General features: G+C 34.2%; 1 protein-coding gene across 1 annotated transcript in view; it reads left to right on the forward strand.

Annotated features, from left to right (window-relative positions):
- Positions 1-8676: 8676 nt before the first annotated feature.
- LOC131631655 (uncharacterized) overlaps positions 8677-19970 on the forward strand; it is a 29060-nt gene continuing 17766 nt past the window's right edge. The window contains exons 1-2 of the mRNA XM_058902426.1: positions 8677-8755; positions 8946-9077. Coding sequence (XP_058758409.1) covers positions 8677-8755; positions 8946-9077 — 211 coding nt within the window. The remainder of the gene's footprint in view (positions 8756-8945; positions 9078-19970) is intronic.

Consider the following 19970-nt stretch of genomic DNA (forward strand, 5'->3'; position numbering starts at 1 on the left):
GAGGTCTGCATTCCATCTTTAGAATATTATCGATTTAAGTAATTACTCACCAACCAATTATATTCTCAAGAGAAACTCGCCAAGTGTAGTATCGCGTGACAACTAATTAGGTCTACACCCAACTAGTCTCTGCACTACGTCCTAAAAGGCTAAGATGGGTTAAGGGGTTCTAAGGTCCTCAGCTTTACAAACCCAACTAAAAGTAACAATGCTTTCACGGCTGACTCGTTCAACACTATCACCTTTAGCCAAGCCATTTTCCACTGAGTGGTGGATCTCAAGTCATCTCATTAAGGATTAACTCCACATTAGCCAAAATGACTATACCACCTCCTATTATAAAGTACACTCAAGTCCGGGTATAAGACTTATCTGATCACAAAGGAACCACCAAGCACCCAAATAAAAAGATCAAACAAATAGACAAAACGCACAATGGTATATACAAATAATAATATACACAGATAAACAAAAATAGACTTAACACACTTAGAGGAATACTCCCTAGGGGAGTCGCCAATTTTTTCTGTAGCGGGGAAAATTTGAGATCAAAGCCATTGGATTGACTTGACTCATTATTTCAATGAAAGTCGCCACTGCGCTTTATTGTTTCCAAAGGAAATGGGAAAAGAGAGAAATAAACCCAAAAGAAGAAGTTTTTGAAACAAAAACAACAAAAAGAGATCTTAGGTGTGGGTGTTGACTATACAAGGGGAAGGTTTTAAGCACCCCTCATATTCGTGGTACTCCACGGGAACCTTTTTGAAAATCTGTGTAAAAAAAAGATGTTGTGCGCAAAAGAAAGGGTTTTGTTTGTTTTTAAAATAAGCCCAGCAAGACATTACATCTTGTGCCTACATACCTCCTCGGTGCAATGGAGAAGTCAAAACTAATGTAGTTCCACTTAAAAGTGAAAAGGTTTTTAAAAAGGAATAAACACTTTATCATCATAGGAAAGAATACTCAGCCAGTGATCTTAAACATGAAAACAAATGGATCCTTTGCATCACAAATAAAAGAAAGGCTCCAACTTTGATAAAATCAACAAGTATGCCACTAACTCTCTCAAGTGGAAAAGGTTCCATCATATCAATCAATATCAAGATCGTGGGGTATCACAACTCACCGCAACAATTAATCGTGTCTAAACTTTTAAAGAAAAGCCACTAAGGGCAAAATATATTTTTAAGAAAGGATTTAAAAGAAGTTTGCAAACATAAGAAGGTTTTAGAAAAAGGGAGAAGATTTTGAAAATCTAAGAAAGGGGAGGAGATAAAGGGACTATCCTAGAGCATAAAGTAAAAGCCAAGGAAAAGAACGATCTAACCAAGAAAGAAGCCAACACTTGACATCAAGAGTCAATGTAGATTTCCCATCCTTTGGACTACCAATATAATACTAATTGGAGATCCAGATGAACTTGATTATGTTTAACACAATTGTAAAGACAAGTCTTCTACAACTTTATTTTGATGAATACAAGCTTTCAATTGCAAAAGGAATGGATCAAGTATTTTAAAGAACAAGATTCAAGATTTCCTCAATAGTTTCAAGCTTGATTGATCTAAGGTATTAAGGTTAATGGCAAAGCAAGTCTATTAATGCATAAGAAGTGTTTTCAAACATATATACATCACCCATAAATCTTACATGCATCAAAGAACCATTCCAAACCTTTAAAACTAAGTTTTTTTTTTGGTTTTTCATACTTGGGAACCGGGTTCCACTTTAGAGGAACCGGTTCCCCAAGACCTATGGCACGTTATATTTACGTTAAAAGGGATGGGAACTGAGTTCCAACTTTTGGGAACCGGTTCCCCAGTTCAATATTTCAAAAATTTTTTAACATTGGGTTAGGGAACCCGGGTTCTGATTTATGGGAACTGGTTCCCCTGTACAAATTTTGAAAAATTCTGAATTTCTCCAATAGCTTTGTGTCATACCTCTTCACCATAAATCCTTACAACCTTCCATGGATAATGACCTTTTGTAGGGGTGTCTTAGAGGCTATAAAACCCAGTTTTTCTGAATTTGACAAATTACCTCTTTCATTCAAAAATTCAAACAATTCAATTGTCCATATCTTTCACAAAATTACCAAGTGTTTATACTTCATTTTCATTGAAACTTTGTGCATATAACCTTCATTCAAATTACCAAAGTTTCGTACCATACATCCATTAAACACTTATATATAATTAAAGGAATTGTGTGCTTAAAAGGGAATATCAATCAAGTGATTGATATATTGTTCAACTTCAAAAACTCTTGTAAAAATTCAAACGTATTGTTCTTTACTTATTTTCCAGGATTGTTGGAATTAAGTGTGTGCATTGAAGAGGATTGTTCTTCTTGCACTTAGTATTGAAGATATTAAAGGTTTTAAGAGTCTTTGATCTTTCTATAGGTTAGATAGTAAAGCATCACATTTGGTCTGGATAGGCTTGTACAATTATTCTAACTATAGTGAAATCTCTTTCATGTTGAAAGGGGATTGGAGTACTCTCGGACTATGAGGGGAACCAATATATATCGTTGTGTCTTTTATCTTTCCGCATTTTATTGCTTTATCCTCACTTAACCAAACCAGAAAATAAGAACATTCTTGTCTCTAAAACCAGAATTTTTTATTGGTTCTAATTCACCCTCCCTCTTAGGCGCACTTCACACTTACAATTGGCATCGGAGCAGGTTATAGATAACCTATTCCTAAAAGATCCAGATGGCTTCCGCAAATCAAAATCCAATTTGTAGAGATGGTGGTAGCAACAACAAACCTCCATTATTCTGTGGACAATACTTTGACTTTTGGAAAATTCGTATGAAGGCTCATTTAGAAGCACAAGGAGAAGAAGTATGGGAGGCTGTCCTAGAAGGTCCTCATATTCCTGTAATTGTCGTCATTGGTGTTGGATCAGATTAACCCTAAAGCTTCATGGGATGATAATGATAGGAAGAAGGTTCTTGTTAACAAAAATACTATCAATCTTCTTCAAGGAGCACTTAGCATGGACGAGTTCTTTCGTGTTTCGGCATGTACAACGGCTAAACAAATATGGGATACGTTAGTAGAAACTCATGAAGGTACCGTTGAAGTTAAGAGATCTCGATTAAATAATTTGAGTCAAGAATATGAGTTATTTAGAATGCAGGCCGGAGAAACCATTCTTGATTTACAAAAGAGATTTGTTCACTTTGTAAATCATCTAGACACTCTTGGAAAGAAAATATCTACCGAGGAACAAAATATTAAAGTTCTAAGATCCTTAACCAGAGGTAACGACAATATCTGAAAAGAAGACTTTAACTAAAATGACTTCCGCTACACTGTTTGGAAAACTTCAAGAATACGAAAAAGAACTCGGAAGACTTAAAAAACATGAAAGTTTAGATACAAAATACAAAGGCATCGCTTTGAAAGTAGATTCTATGTACGATGATCGACCGGTGGAAGATGAAAATTTCATGTTCCTTGTTAAAAGACTTGGTAATTTCTTTGGTAAAAATAATAAATCCTCTCATGTAAAAAGAAATAACCATTTTAGGAAAAAGGAGGCTTCCACTTCAACACAAGATGTCACATGTTATGAATGTGGCAAGCAAGGTCATATAAAACCAGATTCTCCTAAACTTTCCAAGAATGGTGGTGTCAAAGGAAAAAAGGACTTCAATAATAAAAAGGCTTATGTTTAATGGGAAGATAATGATATAAGTTCATCATCCGATTCAGATAGCGACGAAAGTGTAAATCTAGCATTGATGGCTTCACACCATTCCGATGATGAGAACGACGAGGTTAGTAATGAATTTTCCATTTATGAAATTGATGCTCAAGGTGTCAAAAACGAATTATTAAATGAATGCAAAATGCTATATAGAACCATTTCAACAAAAGAAAAACAAATCAAATCTCTTGAAGAGAAAACTGATACTATGCAAAAAGATTTCGAGGTTGAAAAGAAACAATATGTTGATAAAGAGGAACAAAAATCTACATGTGAAAATTGTGAATCACTTTCTTTTCAAATTGTCCAATTAAAAATAGTTCTTGAATGATATGAAAAAGGACAAATTGGTTTAGAGGATGTCCTTAGTCAACAAAGATATTCTAATGATAAAAGTGGGCTTGGCTATTCAAAAATATCAAAACCAAGTTCTAACAAAACTATTTTCGTTAAGGCTAGTGACCAAACATCTCAAGAGAAATTTAACAAGCCTAAAATGGTTCATCACCATCCTAAGAAAAAATTTCCTAAAAAGAAACCTTATGTTCCTAGATATAGAAGTAATTTTGTTCCTACATGTTTCTATTGTGGTATAAGTGGCCATACACCTAATGCTTGCTATGTTAGAAACTTTAGTGTAGCAAGTGGGAATGTGTGGGTAAAGAAAGGTACTAATTATGAAGGACCCAGAGCAATTTGGGTACCTAACAAAACTTAATTTGTTTTGTAGGTATGCTTGAAGACCATATCAAATCTATGGTACCTCGATAGTGGTTGTTCCAAGCATATGACGGCAGACATCAAAAAATTTTCAAATCTAAAGCTTAAGGCCAATGGTTATGTTACTTATGGAGATAACAATAAAGGAAAGATTCTTGGCATAGGCAAAGTTGGTGCACCATCTTTCACATCAATTAAAGATGTTCTTTATGTTGAAGGACTAAAGCACAATCTTCTTAGTATTAACCAACTATGTGAAAAAGAATTCAAGATCAAGTTCACTAAAGATGAATGCTTGATAGAAGACGAAGTCACACATGAGGGTAAACTTAAAGGTAAAAAAATCAATAATATATTTATGATTTCTCTTGATGACTTGTCTTTGAAGGTAAAATGTCTCATGGCGAACAATAACGACTCATGGCTTTGGCACAAAAGAATGTGGTGTCCATTACAAGGCCACTACAATTGTTACACATGGACTTGTTCGGTCCATCAAGAATAAGGAGTCTCGGAGGTAATGTATATGCTTTAGTTATTGTTGACGATTTCTCTAGATATACTTGGACATTCTTTTTAGTGTAGAAAAATGATGCATTTAAAGCATTCAAGAAATATGCAAAGCAAATTCAAAATGAGAAGTCAATAAAAATTGCCTCCATAAGAAGTGACCATGGTGGAGAATTTCAAAATGCTTCATTTGAAGAATTTTGCGAAGAACATGGAATATCTTATAATTTCTCGGCACCAAGGAATCCTCAACAAAATGGAGTAGTGGAAAGAAAGAATAGGTCACTTGTGGAACTTGCAAGAACGATGCTTAGTGATTCAAATCTTCCAAAATACTTTTGGACGGATGCGGTAAGCACAACATGTTTTGTAAGTAATAGAGTTAATATTAGACCTATCTTAAAAAAAGACTCTATATGCACTATTCAAAGGGAGGTAACCAAACTTTGCTTATTTTCACATCGTTGGATGCAAATGTTTTGTCTTATTTTCACATCTTTTGATTAAAAATCTGATGAAGGTATTTTTCTTGGTTATTCTCTTTCTAGTAAAGCCTTTAGAATATATAATAAAAGAACTTTAAAAATTGAAGAATCTATGCATGTATCTTTTGATGAATCTAACCCCTCCTAGGAGGATATTATTTATAATGACGATGATGATGATGATGACGATGATGTAGTAGTAGTCCCTCAAGAAGATTCTTCAAAGATGAATAATAAGAATCAATCGGAGAATCACGAAGATAATTAGAATTAAGTAGAACCTATTTGTAACAAAACAAGGGTTTTAGAGGAAAATAGAATTAGACGCTCATTTGGGAATTTTGGTGAAAGAAGAGAAGAGAGAAGAGAGATTAAAGGTTAGAGTTGGCTTCAATCCAAATCCTAAGGTAAGGGTGGGGTTCTTTCATGCTAAAGGGATGATAATGATGTTTAGGGTGGAGTTTTGATTATGTGTTGTACCCATGAATTTGTGTATAAAATGTTAGGGTTTATGATAAAAATGTATGAATCTTTGATTGGGAGTGTGTTTTAATTAATGTTTGATGATAGATGATGACATATTTCGTGTTTATATGTGTTTAATCGATGTTTAGAATGAGTTTTGGTTGATGGATGTGTGATTTCGCAGTTCTGTGCCTTTTGTTATTTTCTGCATAATCGCACGTCCGCTAAGTGGATGCGAGGCCGCTAAGCGGACACTGTTTGTTTTTAAAAAATTAAAAGAGCTTGCTAAGCGGAAAGATTCCGCTAAGCGGATCTCAGAAATTGCTCATTTATGTTGTGGACGCTTGAAGCGGGGTTGTTGATTTTTGCAATTGCACAAGCGCGCTTGAGGGTCGCTAAGCGGACCCTGTTGTGCAAAACTTGTTCAAACTTCGACATGATGTACCTTTTGATCTGTAACTCCTTTTTAAGCACCGTTTGAACCTCCGTGAAGCTTAAATTGATGTCTTTCTAATGAATATGATTTGAAACCCCTTTAGATACCTTTTTAATTTTTCCCTAAATGAAATGGTTTGATGTTTGTGACAAGATGAATTGTGGATGTTTGTTGTAACATGATGAATTGTGACGTTTTGTGAAGTGAAGTGATGCATTCTTATGAATGACGATGATTTGTTGTTGTTGAAGTTCGACATTATGGTGATAATGTTTGATGGTGATTTAGACGATGTTGTGACATACTGTTGTGATGTATGTTGTGTTTGTATGGATGTTGCATTCATTTAGTCACATCCATTGCATAAAAGAGACGTGGCCTTAATAGAAAATAGCGACGTGTGCCTAATGGCAAACTTTGAGATGTGGGAGTTTTACTCCAAATGGTACCACATGCATTTTCACGAGTCAAGTCACATGTGAATTGCATTTGAGTCTAAATTGATTATATTGTTATGACTTGATGAAGATATGTTTGTTGTGATGTGATGACTTGAGGATGAGATGTTTTTCATGATGTGTTGGAATCTCACTCGTGAATTGCATATATTGTCATGGTTGATTGTTGACATCGTTTCCTTTTCATAAGTGATTATGTGATGTGAATCGTTATATTAAGTGTTGTGATGAGAAGTGGTGACCAATGTATGATATATTCTCCTGCTTTGAATATTATCATATGTTTCTTTATAATGAATGATATCTCACCCCTTATGTTTGAATGTTGCCCTTTGTTGGTAACGTGTAAGTAACGACGTGGAGTAGCCGGTTACCTATTAGCTCGAGTCGGTGTGTATATGCTCTGATACGTGACACTCGGGGGATGTCTAGATTTTTTTGATTATGCCATGTTATCTTGTCGTTTTGTTGCTATATTTGGATATTGTTATCTCTCAGTGGATTATGTTGTTATGTCCTATGGAGATATGTAGGATATTTTTAGTTGCCCATGTTTGGCACGTATGATTTGAATATTGTTGTCGATGTTGTTCCGCTGCGATATTATGCAATGTTTTGGTTTAGAAGTTTAATGAAGCATGATTCCTCCATTTGTATATATTATGTATCTATGATTATGAGCATGATTTGTGATTTGTTAAGTCGATAATTTGTGACACCTCAAATGTGATGTATGTTTTGAGAATTTGCACTATGATTTTCCTGTACATTTGTAGGGTAGTTTTGGGGTGTTATAATGTCCACCTTTGAACCTCAACAAATACAACATTCAGACATATATGTATATGATGATCCCACACCAATTCCTAACCCTATCCCAACTGATTTTTCTGTATATTTGCGGGGTAGTTTTGGGGTGTTACACTATTCAACAAGAATCGAATATCAATGATCTACCTTAGAAATGGAGAACTCATAAAGACCATCCAATTGATAAAGTCATTGGTGATATTAGTCAAGGTGTTACAACAAGACTAAACCTTCAAGATGCTTGCTTAAACATGGCGCTTGTCTCTCAAATTGAAACTTCCAAAGTTGACGAAGCCTTAGGAGACAACCAATGGATAATTGCTATGGAAGAAGATTTAAACCAATTCGAAAGGAACCAAGTTTAGGAACTTGTTCCTAGACCAAGTGATAAACACATCGTAGGTACAAGATGGGTGTTTAAGAATAAGCTTGATGAGAATGGAATAATTGTTCGAAACAAAGCAAGGTTGGTGGCTCAAGGATATAATCAAGAAGAAGAAATCGACTTTGAAGAAAATTTTGCTCCGGTTGCAAGGTTAGAAGCTATTCGTCTTTTACTTGCTTATGCTTGCTCTTTAAATTTTTAGCTTTTTCAAATGGATGTCAAAAGTGCCTTCCTAAATGGATACATAAACGAAGAAGTCTATGTCAAACAACCCCCGGGCTTTGAAGACTTCAAGAATCCCTCGCATGTATTCAAGTTGAAAAAGGCTCTCTATGGCTTAAAGCAAGCACCAAGGGCATGGTATGATCGTCTTAGCAACTTTCAATGCGAAAAAGGTTTTGAAAAAGGTAAAGTTGATAAAACTTTGTTTTTAAAAAAAATTAAAAAGCATACTTTATTAGTTCAAGTCTATGTTGACAACATCATATTCAGTTCAACAAACACACAAATGTGTGAAGAATTCTCATCAATAATGCAAGGAGAATTTGGGATGTCTATGATGGGTAAGATGAACTATTTCCTTGGACTACAAATTAAACAATTAAAGGATAGCATCTTTATCAACCAATCCAAGTATTACAAAGAATTGTTGAAAAGATTCAATATGGATAATTGTAAAACAATGTCTACTCCTATGGGATCCGGTACGTATGTTGATCAAGATGAATCCGGTGTCTCAATTGATATTACGAAATATCGAGGTATGATTGGTTCACTTTTATATTTGACGGCAAGTCGTCCTGACATAATGTTTAGTGTTTGTTTGTGTGCCCGTTTTCAAGCAAACCCGAAGGAATCTTATCTCATGGCGGTAAAAAGGATCATGAAGTATATGGTATCCAAAAGGTAGTATATGTGATTTACTTGGTTATTCTGACACGGATTATGCAGGTTGCAAAACTGATTGCAAAAGTACAAGTGGAACTTGTCACATCTTAGGAAATGCTTTAGTATCATGGTCATGCAAGAAACAAGCATGTGCCTCTCTTAGCACCGCTGAAGCAGAATACTTTGCAGTCAGAAGTTGTTGCGCTCAAATCTTATGGCTAAAACAATAACTCAGTGACTACGGCTTATATCTTGGATGCATCCCTCTTCGATGCGTCAACACAAGTGCGATCAATATTTCAAAGAATCGCTCATGCATTCTCGTACCAAACACATTGACATTCGACATCATTTTCTTCGCAATCATGTGCTTAAAGGAGATGTCGAAGTTAATTTCATTGATACTCATAATTAACTAGCATATATTTTTACAAAGTCGCTTGCAAAAGAACCTTTCTTCAAAATTCGACGAGAACTCGGTATATTGGACGAACATGATATATAAATATAGACAAAAGAATGTTCCATCATATAAGGTACACATGTCATATATTCTATATTTTAATCTTTTTTTTTTCATAGTTTAAATTTTTTATATTTTTGCTTTTTGGGCTTTGGAACCCGGGTTCCCATTTAGGGAAACCGGTTCCTGCGTGTTTTTTTGGCCCAGGTTTTCATCTTTTGTGAAGGGAAACCAGGTTCCTATTTGGGGGAACCAGTTCCTACAGACCAAATTTTGAATTTTTTTCTCTAGAATCCTCCCTTTTGTTGTTTTTTGGTTAAATTATATTATTGTTTTAATATGTGTGTATCTTGGAAAGAGTTTTTGGTCAAACCTCATTCATCTCTCTTCAACCTTGGTTCTCACAAACTCTCTCTTCAACTCTGGTTCTCCCCACCATTACTCATTCTTCCATTCTCATTAAACCAGACTCATTCCAAATTTCTTCCACCAAAATTTAAAACCCACTCATCCAAACAACTATGTATCTCTTCCTAACCTCAAAAATCATATCACAAATTCCTCTACTCTCCCAAATCCGAAAATCCTCTTTCAAAAGCTTCATATCCATGGCTTCTTCCTCAAGAGCATCCAAGAAAAGAAAAAGGCTACTAATGATTTTGATGAACCCACACCAGCTCCAAAGAATATGAGGCTCAACTTTCAGAATCGACAACTTTTGTCCTTAAAGTATGGTAACCTCCAATCCTTTCCTTCTCATAGCTTTATTTTTCCGGAAAAATTACAATATCAAGGAGTGTACAACTTTGTTAGTGACTATGGAAAAATATACCCGGATTTGGTTAGGGAATTTTATGAAAATTTGAGTATTGTGTTTGGTGATGATTTTACTAAGTTGGATGAAATTAAGTTAACAACTTTGGTACATAATAAGGAAATCAGGATGGATTTAGAGTCTTTTGGAAATTGCTTAGGAATTCCTACTAACGGACAAATTTTGCTAGCCGGATATACACCCGAGTGGGAAGGCTTTAGCAAAACTCAAAGCTTTCTCGATATGATTCGACCTTTTCAAACCGTTGTTGTTGTTCGACAAAATCCTCTCATCAACAAGTTTAACATGTTTGGCTCCAACTTTCCCGTTAATGAAAGAATGCTTCACTTTATAATTTCTTATGTTTTGCTCGCAAAACATTCAAATCATTCTCGTGTAAATGAGTTGGAATTTCAAATCCTTTTTTGTATCAAAAACAACATCAAGATTAATTGGGCTTTCGCTATTTTGCATCACATGCATAGGCTACAACATTTAAGTGGTGGCTTGCCCTATAGTAGACCAACCACTCATATCTTGAAAGCTGCTGGTGTCAATCTTAAGAACCATTCCTCACAACTTATGACTACAAGGGAATGCTAAATCAATGACAAAACTGCTCTAAAAAATATCGGTATTGTCTTAGCCTTGGACAGAACTTTTATTTACAAAGACGATGGTTTAACCGATGTTCCGCCACCCATTTCGGAAGGAGGTGTTACAATGGATATTCTCTTTAACAAAATTTTCTATATAGAAACCATAATGGCCAACAACTATAGGGACCAACAAGCTGAAAAATGCCTTCTTTCTCCAACAATTTGAAAATCTCCTCAATTACCATAACCAAGCCAATGAAGAACAAGAGGATAATGGTGACCAAGGGCAAAATGAAGAAGAGAATGATGAAATGGATGATGAATGATCCTTATGTCTTTGATTAATTTCCGTTCTGTTTAATGAACTTTTCGTTTTATGCATTTCTATCTTGAACTATGTTTTATGTTATGTTATGTTTTGTTATGTTTCAATTCCTATGTTGTACGACTTATGCTATTTCTTATCATTATATATTAGTTATATTTTGTGTTATCATACATGATGCTTCATTCTTTCATTCTTGTCTCTAAAACCATAAATTTTTATTGGTCCTAATTCACCCCCTCTTAGGCGCACTTCACACTTACGATAACTTGCACCAAGCCTTTGGAATGCATCATAAACTCTTGACGAAAATCGGGCAGAGTAACGGCTGTGTACAGATGAATTCCTTATCACAATGCCTTGGAATTAACCATCAAGAACTTTCAAGGAAATACCTGCATACACAAAAAGAAAACAACCCAATGCCTTGGAGTAAACTCCAAGGACATCCAGACAGAATAACAACAATATAACAAGGTCTAGAGATATCAAGGTAACAAGCATCCTAATTCTAAGTCCAAGAGGTCCAGATCTCCAAAGTGCTCAGGATAATAACCAATAGTCCACAAAGAGCCTTAAGTCTTTTAAAGATTCAAGTTTATTATTAGTGTTTTAAGCATAAAAATAGAGTATGGTCCAAATGGACAAAAGGAAAATAGCATAAGCATAAAAAAATAAGTCCAAATGGACAAAGAAAAAAAAGGACATATACATAAAGATGATGAATGATAAATGGTAAAATAAAGCGTAAAGTGTAACAGCCCAAATTTAATTAACTGACTAATTAAATTAAATAAGGATTTATTTACTTAATTTGGACGAAGTTTGATAATTAATTGGATCGTCGGTGTTATTGAGAAACATGTTCGGATTATTAAGTGAATTTGGAATTTATTCGGTTAATCGAAGAATTAATAAAGTGGAATATGTAGAGAAATAATATTAGAAATAATATTATTATTGGATTTTTATTTAATTGAGATAAAGTCGGATTTAATTGGATTAATCGGAAAATAATATTAAGGGAAATAATATTATTTGTTGGAGCATAATTATTTATTTGAACTACTCTATTTCATCAATTAGGCCTAATTAGTTAGGAAGTGGAATTATATGGGTTAAGCCCAATATGAATAATATAGTAAGGGTTGGAAGAGTAGAAGTATCATAACTTTGTTCATTTGCAAAAGAAGAGGAGAAAGGAGGCTAAGAGAGGAGAAAGGAGAAAAAGCTAGGGGAAGAACAACAAGGGAGAAAACTAGCGTTTGAAGCACATTGAAGAGGTAAGGGGGAGAATTCCTATTATTATGGGTTAGTATGATGGGGATAGTGGGTAGATTAACATGATTAGGTTTAATTTAATTGAATCTATAATGTTGTCTTGAACTGTGTTGTATTTGATTTGTATGCTATGGTTTGCTATTGTACTCACGTAGAATGAATTAGTGAATGAAATAGGAAACAAATTGAAACTGAAACAAAATACTGTATGGTGGAAAGGAATTGAATCTGGAAAATTCAAGCGTGCTTTCACCCATTGACGATCGGTATTGAGGCCACCTTGAAGGACGTCGGGCGTATGGCAATGAAGGGTGCCGTTCGACAACCCTGTATCTCACTTTTTTCTTTTTGTTCATATACTATTTCATCAATGTGATATGCTTCTGTATTTCATAAATATGATATGCTGCTACTTGGTTCTTTACCCTTTCTCGTATATGCCATGTTCTAGCTCATGTTTACATAATGTAATAAAATATAACAACATTATAAATGAAAATGAATCATGGGATATGTAATGAAAAATATAATTGAATTGATATAACAGTAAGTTATAGAAAAATGAAATGCAAAACAGTCCCGTTTGTCCGAATAGCGGAATTAAGCGGTATAATTAGTTGTCCGGAATTTGATGAAAATCTACGTGATAGCTAAGTTAAATTAGTAGGTTAACATGGTAGTGTTATTTTGTTGAAATGGTAATATTTTACGAACCGACCGAATTTGTGTGGAATTGGATATTTTATATTAAAGTGTTGGTTTTGTAAGAGAGAATGAAGTAGTAAATTGGAATTAATATAATGGGATATTAATTGGGGTGATTAAGGTAATAGTCGAATTAGTTTCAATAAGTTTAATTGATTGGAATAACTTGGAAGTAATTAGAATTAGATCGATTATTTGGTTTATCGGTAAATTGCGGTATTTTGTGAAATGAACCGAATTTGTATTTTGGCTTAAATATTTATGTTGAGGATAAACTATTGCTATGCCAATTATGTCGTTTTGCGAATGTTCTCTGTGGGTAGCCGTATGGCGTGAATACCAGTGATTAGATGATGTTTGTGAAAACGTGTATTCATTATATTTTAGAAAACATGTTTTAAAATGAGATAGTATGATTTACTAGTGTTAATTGCATTTGTGAATCATAATTGGATATTTGGTTCTATTATGTTGATTGATGTCAATGTGTTGTGAATGTTGTGTACAATTGAATATATAATTCATAGAGTTGGATTATTGTTGGTATGCGGTAAGTTAAGATTGATGAGATAATCTTAATTGCATAGTTGGTTGGTAATTGTACATACATTCATGGCATAGTCGGCTTTATTGTGGAAGCGGTGAAACTGTGGGTTCACATGGTGATAGACAGTGATCCTTGATTGGAAATAGACGTAGCAGACGTTAATCCTTAATTTGGATTAGGCGTAGTGGCTTTGATCTTGTCCGAATCGGAAGTGTGGCTTGGATTCTAAATATTGAATCGGAAAGCGGTGAAACTTTGGGTTCACATTGAGGTACCACATGCATAGTGTCACATATCTTGCATTGAGTCACACTAGAGTTATGTGATAATTGAATATGTGAAATTGATGTTGTTGTGATACGTGTATGAGCTTGATAATTGAAATGGGTGATGTTTGGATACATACTTGGTTTAATGTGTGAATATGTGATAATTATAGTTAGGTGCATGGTTGAAAAATATCGTATTGAAATTGGAATATCACACTTTTATACTTGTTGAATGCTTAATATATGTGAATATATGGAATAGTATTCTTTTACATGATTAGGCAAGGTGTGATAGATTCCTATAATTGTTGATTTAACCATTATATCTTATAATACTTTCTTCATAATGATTTGTATTCTCACCCTTCTGTTTTAATGTTACCCTCGTTTGGCGACATGCAGGTTCTGGAGTTAGTAGCTCGCGTGTGATCTTAGTTAGACTTTCTTCCGAGTTATTTGGAGATTAGGTAATGAGTCGATGGTCTGGTCATGTAACACTGGGTAGACTAGTTATTTGAACTCATGTTTCTATTCGGTTATGTATTAAGTTTGATTTGAGAACCTGTTATGTTACTACTTGTTGTTTGATAGGCTCTTAAGCCAAATATTCTGAATTATGTTTTAATTTATGTTGATATGATTATTGAGACTTGATCATGGTATGGGACATGGATCATTTTATGAAACACACGAGTATTTAGTAGTTTCCGCTGTGAATGCATATTCTGGATAAAGTATGATTAATTGAGAAGTGTTATTTGAAATGACCAGGTGTATCATATATTGTAAGTAATTGTTGTTGGTTTTTAAAGGCTTTTAGTTTTTTGAAAACATCGATGTGACGCCCTTTTGTTATATGCATGCTTATTCCCTGATTATATGCTTATTTATTTTGGGGTATAAAAGGGGTGTTACATAAAGCGTAAAAAAAAATAAAGAACGGTATAGAAAATAGCGGAAAGCAAAGTTAATTATTAATAGTTAGTAAATGAAGATCGATGGTGAGTGAATGATGAACTCAGGTTAAATTCAATGAAAGCTCGTCAGAAGATTGATAAAATCAAAGCAACTACATGATAAGCTTTCAAAAGTCTTAAACCAACCGTAAACAATCTCTGCCATTTTTTATCTTTTTTCGATTCGGGACAAGTAATGTAGCGCTATGTTAAGCAATCGCCAAGTAACTTATATAGAAGTCACCCTACAATGAGGCTGGTCAATAACGATTTGTATGCTAATGCATGCCAGAGAAACGGTATGTAGATTGTTTTCTGAAAGCGATGCCGCACGAAAAGAAAAGAGGTAACAGTCTAATCTTCATCGAGAACTCAAAAGAATTCCAATGATATCGAAGATTTTCATCAACCAAAACAAAAGAGAAGAAAAAGATGGAATCACATTAAAGGTTCCTTCCATCTTCAAGTTCAATCACATAATATTTTGGATTAGGATTTTCATCCCATCAACACCCTAAGTCCATTGAAATTAAAGATGAATTAGACCTCTAAATTAGCAATTCGATGAAAATATCAAAAGAAGAAAGTATAAGAAAAGATATAAAAAACAAGTTAAAAAGGTAAAAAAAACAGCATTCTGCCTGCAGGAAATTAATTTACCTCTGTAGGAAATCGATTTATTGCACGCAATTTTCAAATCTGCACAAATCAGCGCAATTTTCAAAAAAACAGCATTAAAGGGTACCAAACCTTGATCAAACATATCATCAAATACCTTATGATCTTGGATACCATTATACACGAAAATACCATCTAATCACCAACATATAGCACCAAAGTAATACCATAAATGTGGCACACATAATCAACAAAGGATCACATCTTGAAGGATGGAAGTGGATCTAGATATTTACCAATTTTTGCACAAACTTTGAATCAACTTCAAGGACAACCACCAAATGCTTTGATCTACCAACAATTGATGAAGAAAAGGTGAATGGATGGAGGTTTAGCTCAAAGATTAGTAAGATTCAATGTGAATCTTACTAACTTTATGAAAAGTGAGCTTTCAGTGATTGGGTTTTGGAGAGAAAAGTTTGAGGAGAAATTCTTGCAAAGTTGAGTTTGGCTCTCAAAAGCTTGTGAAATGAAGGAGAGGAGACCTATATTTATAGAATTGGGAATGAGGGTAATGGAAAATTGGTAATTGTCCTTGGAGATTAATTTGAATTTAATTGGTAAGAAATGGGATTAAAATGGGGTTTATTGTAACAGCCCGATTTTATTAGTATTTTTATTAATTATATTTGTAATTATATTATTTGATGTTTTTAATAATTATTTATTTATTTAGTTATTATGTGATATAATATATATTTGAATATTTAATTATATGTGTTTTGTGCTAATTTGATTTATTGGACTATTAGTGAATATTAGGAGATAAGAGTTAATGGGCTTAGTTAACTAGAATGAGAGTTGGGGGAGTTAAGTCTAAATGATAAAATAAATATAGTAGAGGTTAGGTGAGGAAACCTAGAAGAGGAGAATAGAAAGAAAGAGGCTAGAGCGAAGAGGAGAGAAAGAAGAGAAGAACAAAGAGGACAGGATTGGTAGATTTCATCAAAAGGGTGGATTAAGAGCTAGAGGTAAGGGTTTGAATCCAAGTTCTTGTAGAATCTATGATTGGGTAAATATTTGTTTGTGTATGTGAATCTCTTCATCTCTCAATTTTATAGTTTTGGAAATGTTAGGGTTTATGTATCTTTTGCTCATTTTGTGAATCTCCTGTTGTTATATTGTTATGTGGTGATAAATGATGTTATTGTTACATGAATTGGGTGTTTAATGAGTTGATTTGATGATTCTAAATGCTTATGTTCGTTTGGGTAGGACTGGGTATGATTGGAAATGTGTTTTGCTTTCAAAACTATCAGGTAAGAAGAGGGAATGTCCAATGAGGTAATGTTTTGAGGATGTTTTGATTCTAAGAGTGACGATGAACATACTGAACATTAAGGATTGTGTAATGGATGTTGAAATAGAATAAGTTTGTGCGAAGCCTTCTAAATGTGAGTTATGGTTGGAAGAAGTGAACTTTCTTGGATATGAGATTCGAGATGAGGTGAGTTGATGCAGATATCGACAAGTGGTAGTTTATACTTCAAGGTAATTTTAAGTTCATGAGAAGAATTATTCGATGTATACATTGGAGTTGTTTGTCGTTGTGTATTTTTTTGGAACATAAGAGGCATTATTGTTTGGATCGAGAATTGAGGCGCGTAGTGTGTAACAGCCCGATTTTATTAGATATTTTATTTATTAGCTTATTTGTGTGTTTTGTTAATTATTTGTTTATTTAATTATCCTGTGGTATTACTAATTAATTGAAACATCTAATTATATGCATATTTGTGTTTTATGGTTTAATTAGGTTATTAGTAGTATACTATGTATTGGGCCTAATTAATAATTGGATGGGTGGATAATAACATAACTAAGCCCATTAAGAGAAAAATAGTAAGAAGAGGAAAACTAGGGTTTTAAAGATAACACAATTTAGGGGAAAGGAAGAGAAAGAAGAGAAGAGAGGAGAAAGAACATAGAAGAGAAGAAGAAGGAAATTGTAGATTTCTTGAAGAGGGTGGATTTAAGAGTTATAGGTAAGGGTTTGAATCCAAGTTCTTATAGACTATATGATTGGGTAATGTGTGTTGTTGTGATTATCTCTTCATCTTTGCAATTTCATGGAAACATAGAAAAGTTAGGGTTTATGAACAAATGCATGAATTTATGATTTAAAATGTGTTTTAATTGATGTTTGATGATGTTATGATGTTAGAAGATTCATAATATGTGTTATGTTTGTGGTTATAACATGTATTCTATTGTTGTTCGTGATGGTTGGTGTTTTTCAGCTTGATTGGGTTGAGTTTAGGGGATTTGGAATGGAATTCGTATCATGTTTTCTGAGATTTGGGATTTTCTGAATTCGGCAGTTTACGCCACGAACTATTGATCGAGCCGCGAACTGCTTGGCAGAAACTCACGAATATTTGATTCACTCAGTTCGCGCCGCGAACCCTGTTTTACAAAACTTTTTCCAAACTTTGAAAGGCCATAACTTTTGATCCGTAGCTCCGTTTTATGCGTCGTTCAAAGCGTTAGGAAGCTAATGAGATTATCTATATGATAGGGTAGATTTGGTTGATGTTGAATGGTTTAATTTTGATGTTAATATATAGATAACATGTGACTTACTTATGTGTACATGGTGAATTAATGACTTGTGATTAATATTCATAGATGTGTTAAGTGATGTGATATCCATGATATGTTAGGATGAATATATATACTATTTGAATGTGCCTCGTAGATAATTATCATTTAAAGGTGTATGTATTGAGATGTGGATTGAATACATGTAAATGCTTTTATGTGCGTTACGTTTTGCTATGTACTGAATAACAACTATTGGTAAGATGTGTGGTAATATATTCATGATGATTGTGACTGGATGTATGATGGTTGTTATGCCTTGTTGTAATTGTTAATTGTGTTGTGAATGTTGTGTACAATTGGTGGATAATTCATAGATTTGGATTATTGTGGTATGCGGTAAGTTAAGATTGATGAGATAATCTTAATTGCATAAATTGTTGGTAATTGTACATACATTCACAGCATGGTCGGATTTATGGTGGAAGCGGTGAAACTTGGGTTCACATGGTAAGAGACGCTGATCCTTGAATGGAAACAGGCGTAGCAGACGTGATCCTTAATTGGAAATAGGCGTGTTGGCTTTGATCTTGTCCGGATCGGGAGCGTGGCTTGGATTCTAGATATTGAATCGGAAGCGGTGAAATGCTGGGTTCACATTGGGTACCACATGCGTAGAGTCACATGTCTTGCATTGAGTCACATTGGTGTTATGTGATGTTTGAACGTATGGAATTATGTGATTGTTATGTGTGTATGAGATGTGATAAGTGAATTTGGTGATTCATTTGATATGAATGATTGTTGTGTTATAATTGTGATATATGTGATTGAAACATATGTGATGTAGATGTGAAATTATATGTACTTAGAATCTAGATGTTGGTGAAATATGATTATGTACATTGTTTAGTAATCATGTATGATTATGTGGAATTGAATGAACCAGGTTGTATGGCATGAACATGTGAATCTTGATTAATGGCATATGATGCATGTTTATGTGAAGAGTGATGAATTCTTGAAATGTATTCTTTTTGTGTTTTACATTTCCCATATTATGTTTATTTATAAGAAGTTGAATTCTCACCCTTCTGTTTGAATGTTATCCTTTGTTGGTAACGTGCAGGTTTTGTGGATAGTGATGCTTCGAAGGAGGTTTAGCGTCGAGATTTAGATCTCTAATAGGGTGTCGTGACTAAGTAGTCACTTGTGCTCTGGTGATATGTAACACATGGGGTTGGGTTTATATTTTATAACTTGTCGTTATGAGATAATTGTTTACTCATATTGTGTTTTGTATTTGAATACGTTATTTTGTTAATGTGTGGCCATGAGCCAAGATGTTGAGACATGGTGGATGATGTATGGGAATCATCCGACTTTACCATTTATTTGATGAGATGATTATTCCGCTGTGGTTTACATGTTGTTTTAAATCCCGTGTTATTTGGAAATTACCATTGCATGTCTAAAGATAAAATTTTTGTTTTATTTTGAATTATGTGTAACGCCCTCGTGAGATGCATGCTTCTTTACTCTGATTTACGCAAATATATGCCTTATTTGTTTAGTATAGAATTGGGGGTGTTACATAGTGGTATCAGAGCACGGTCGGTCAGTTGGTCAGGTCATTTATGTTTTCCTATCCTTTTGTATTGGATTTATGTGTCTTACACGATCGATACTGTTTGTTTTTCACTCGTTGGATGTCTTAGGACAATGGCTGCAAGAAGGAATGTTGACATTAATGTTGAGGCGGTAATGAGGTGGACTGGTGCAATTGGACAAGTGCCGTAATAGAATGCCGGTTATGGAGGAAAGGATGAGTTCTGTGCTTTTGGAGATTTCCTAAGGTGCAATCCGCCGACTTTTGAAGGAAAGTATGGACCGGACAAAGCACATGCATG

Source organism: Vicia villosa, unplaced genomic scaffold, assembly GCF_029867415.1.
Source record: "Vicia villosa cultivar HV-30 ecotype Madison, WI unplaced genomic scaffold, Vvil1.0 ctg.000854F_1_1, whole genome shotgun sequence".
Taxonomy (NCBI): Eukaryota; Viridiplantae; Streptophyta; class Magnoliopsida; order Fabales; family Fabaceae; genus Vicia; species Vicia villosa.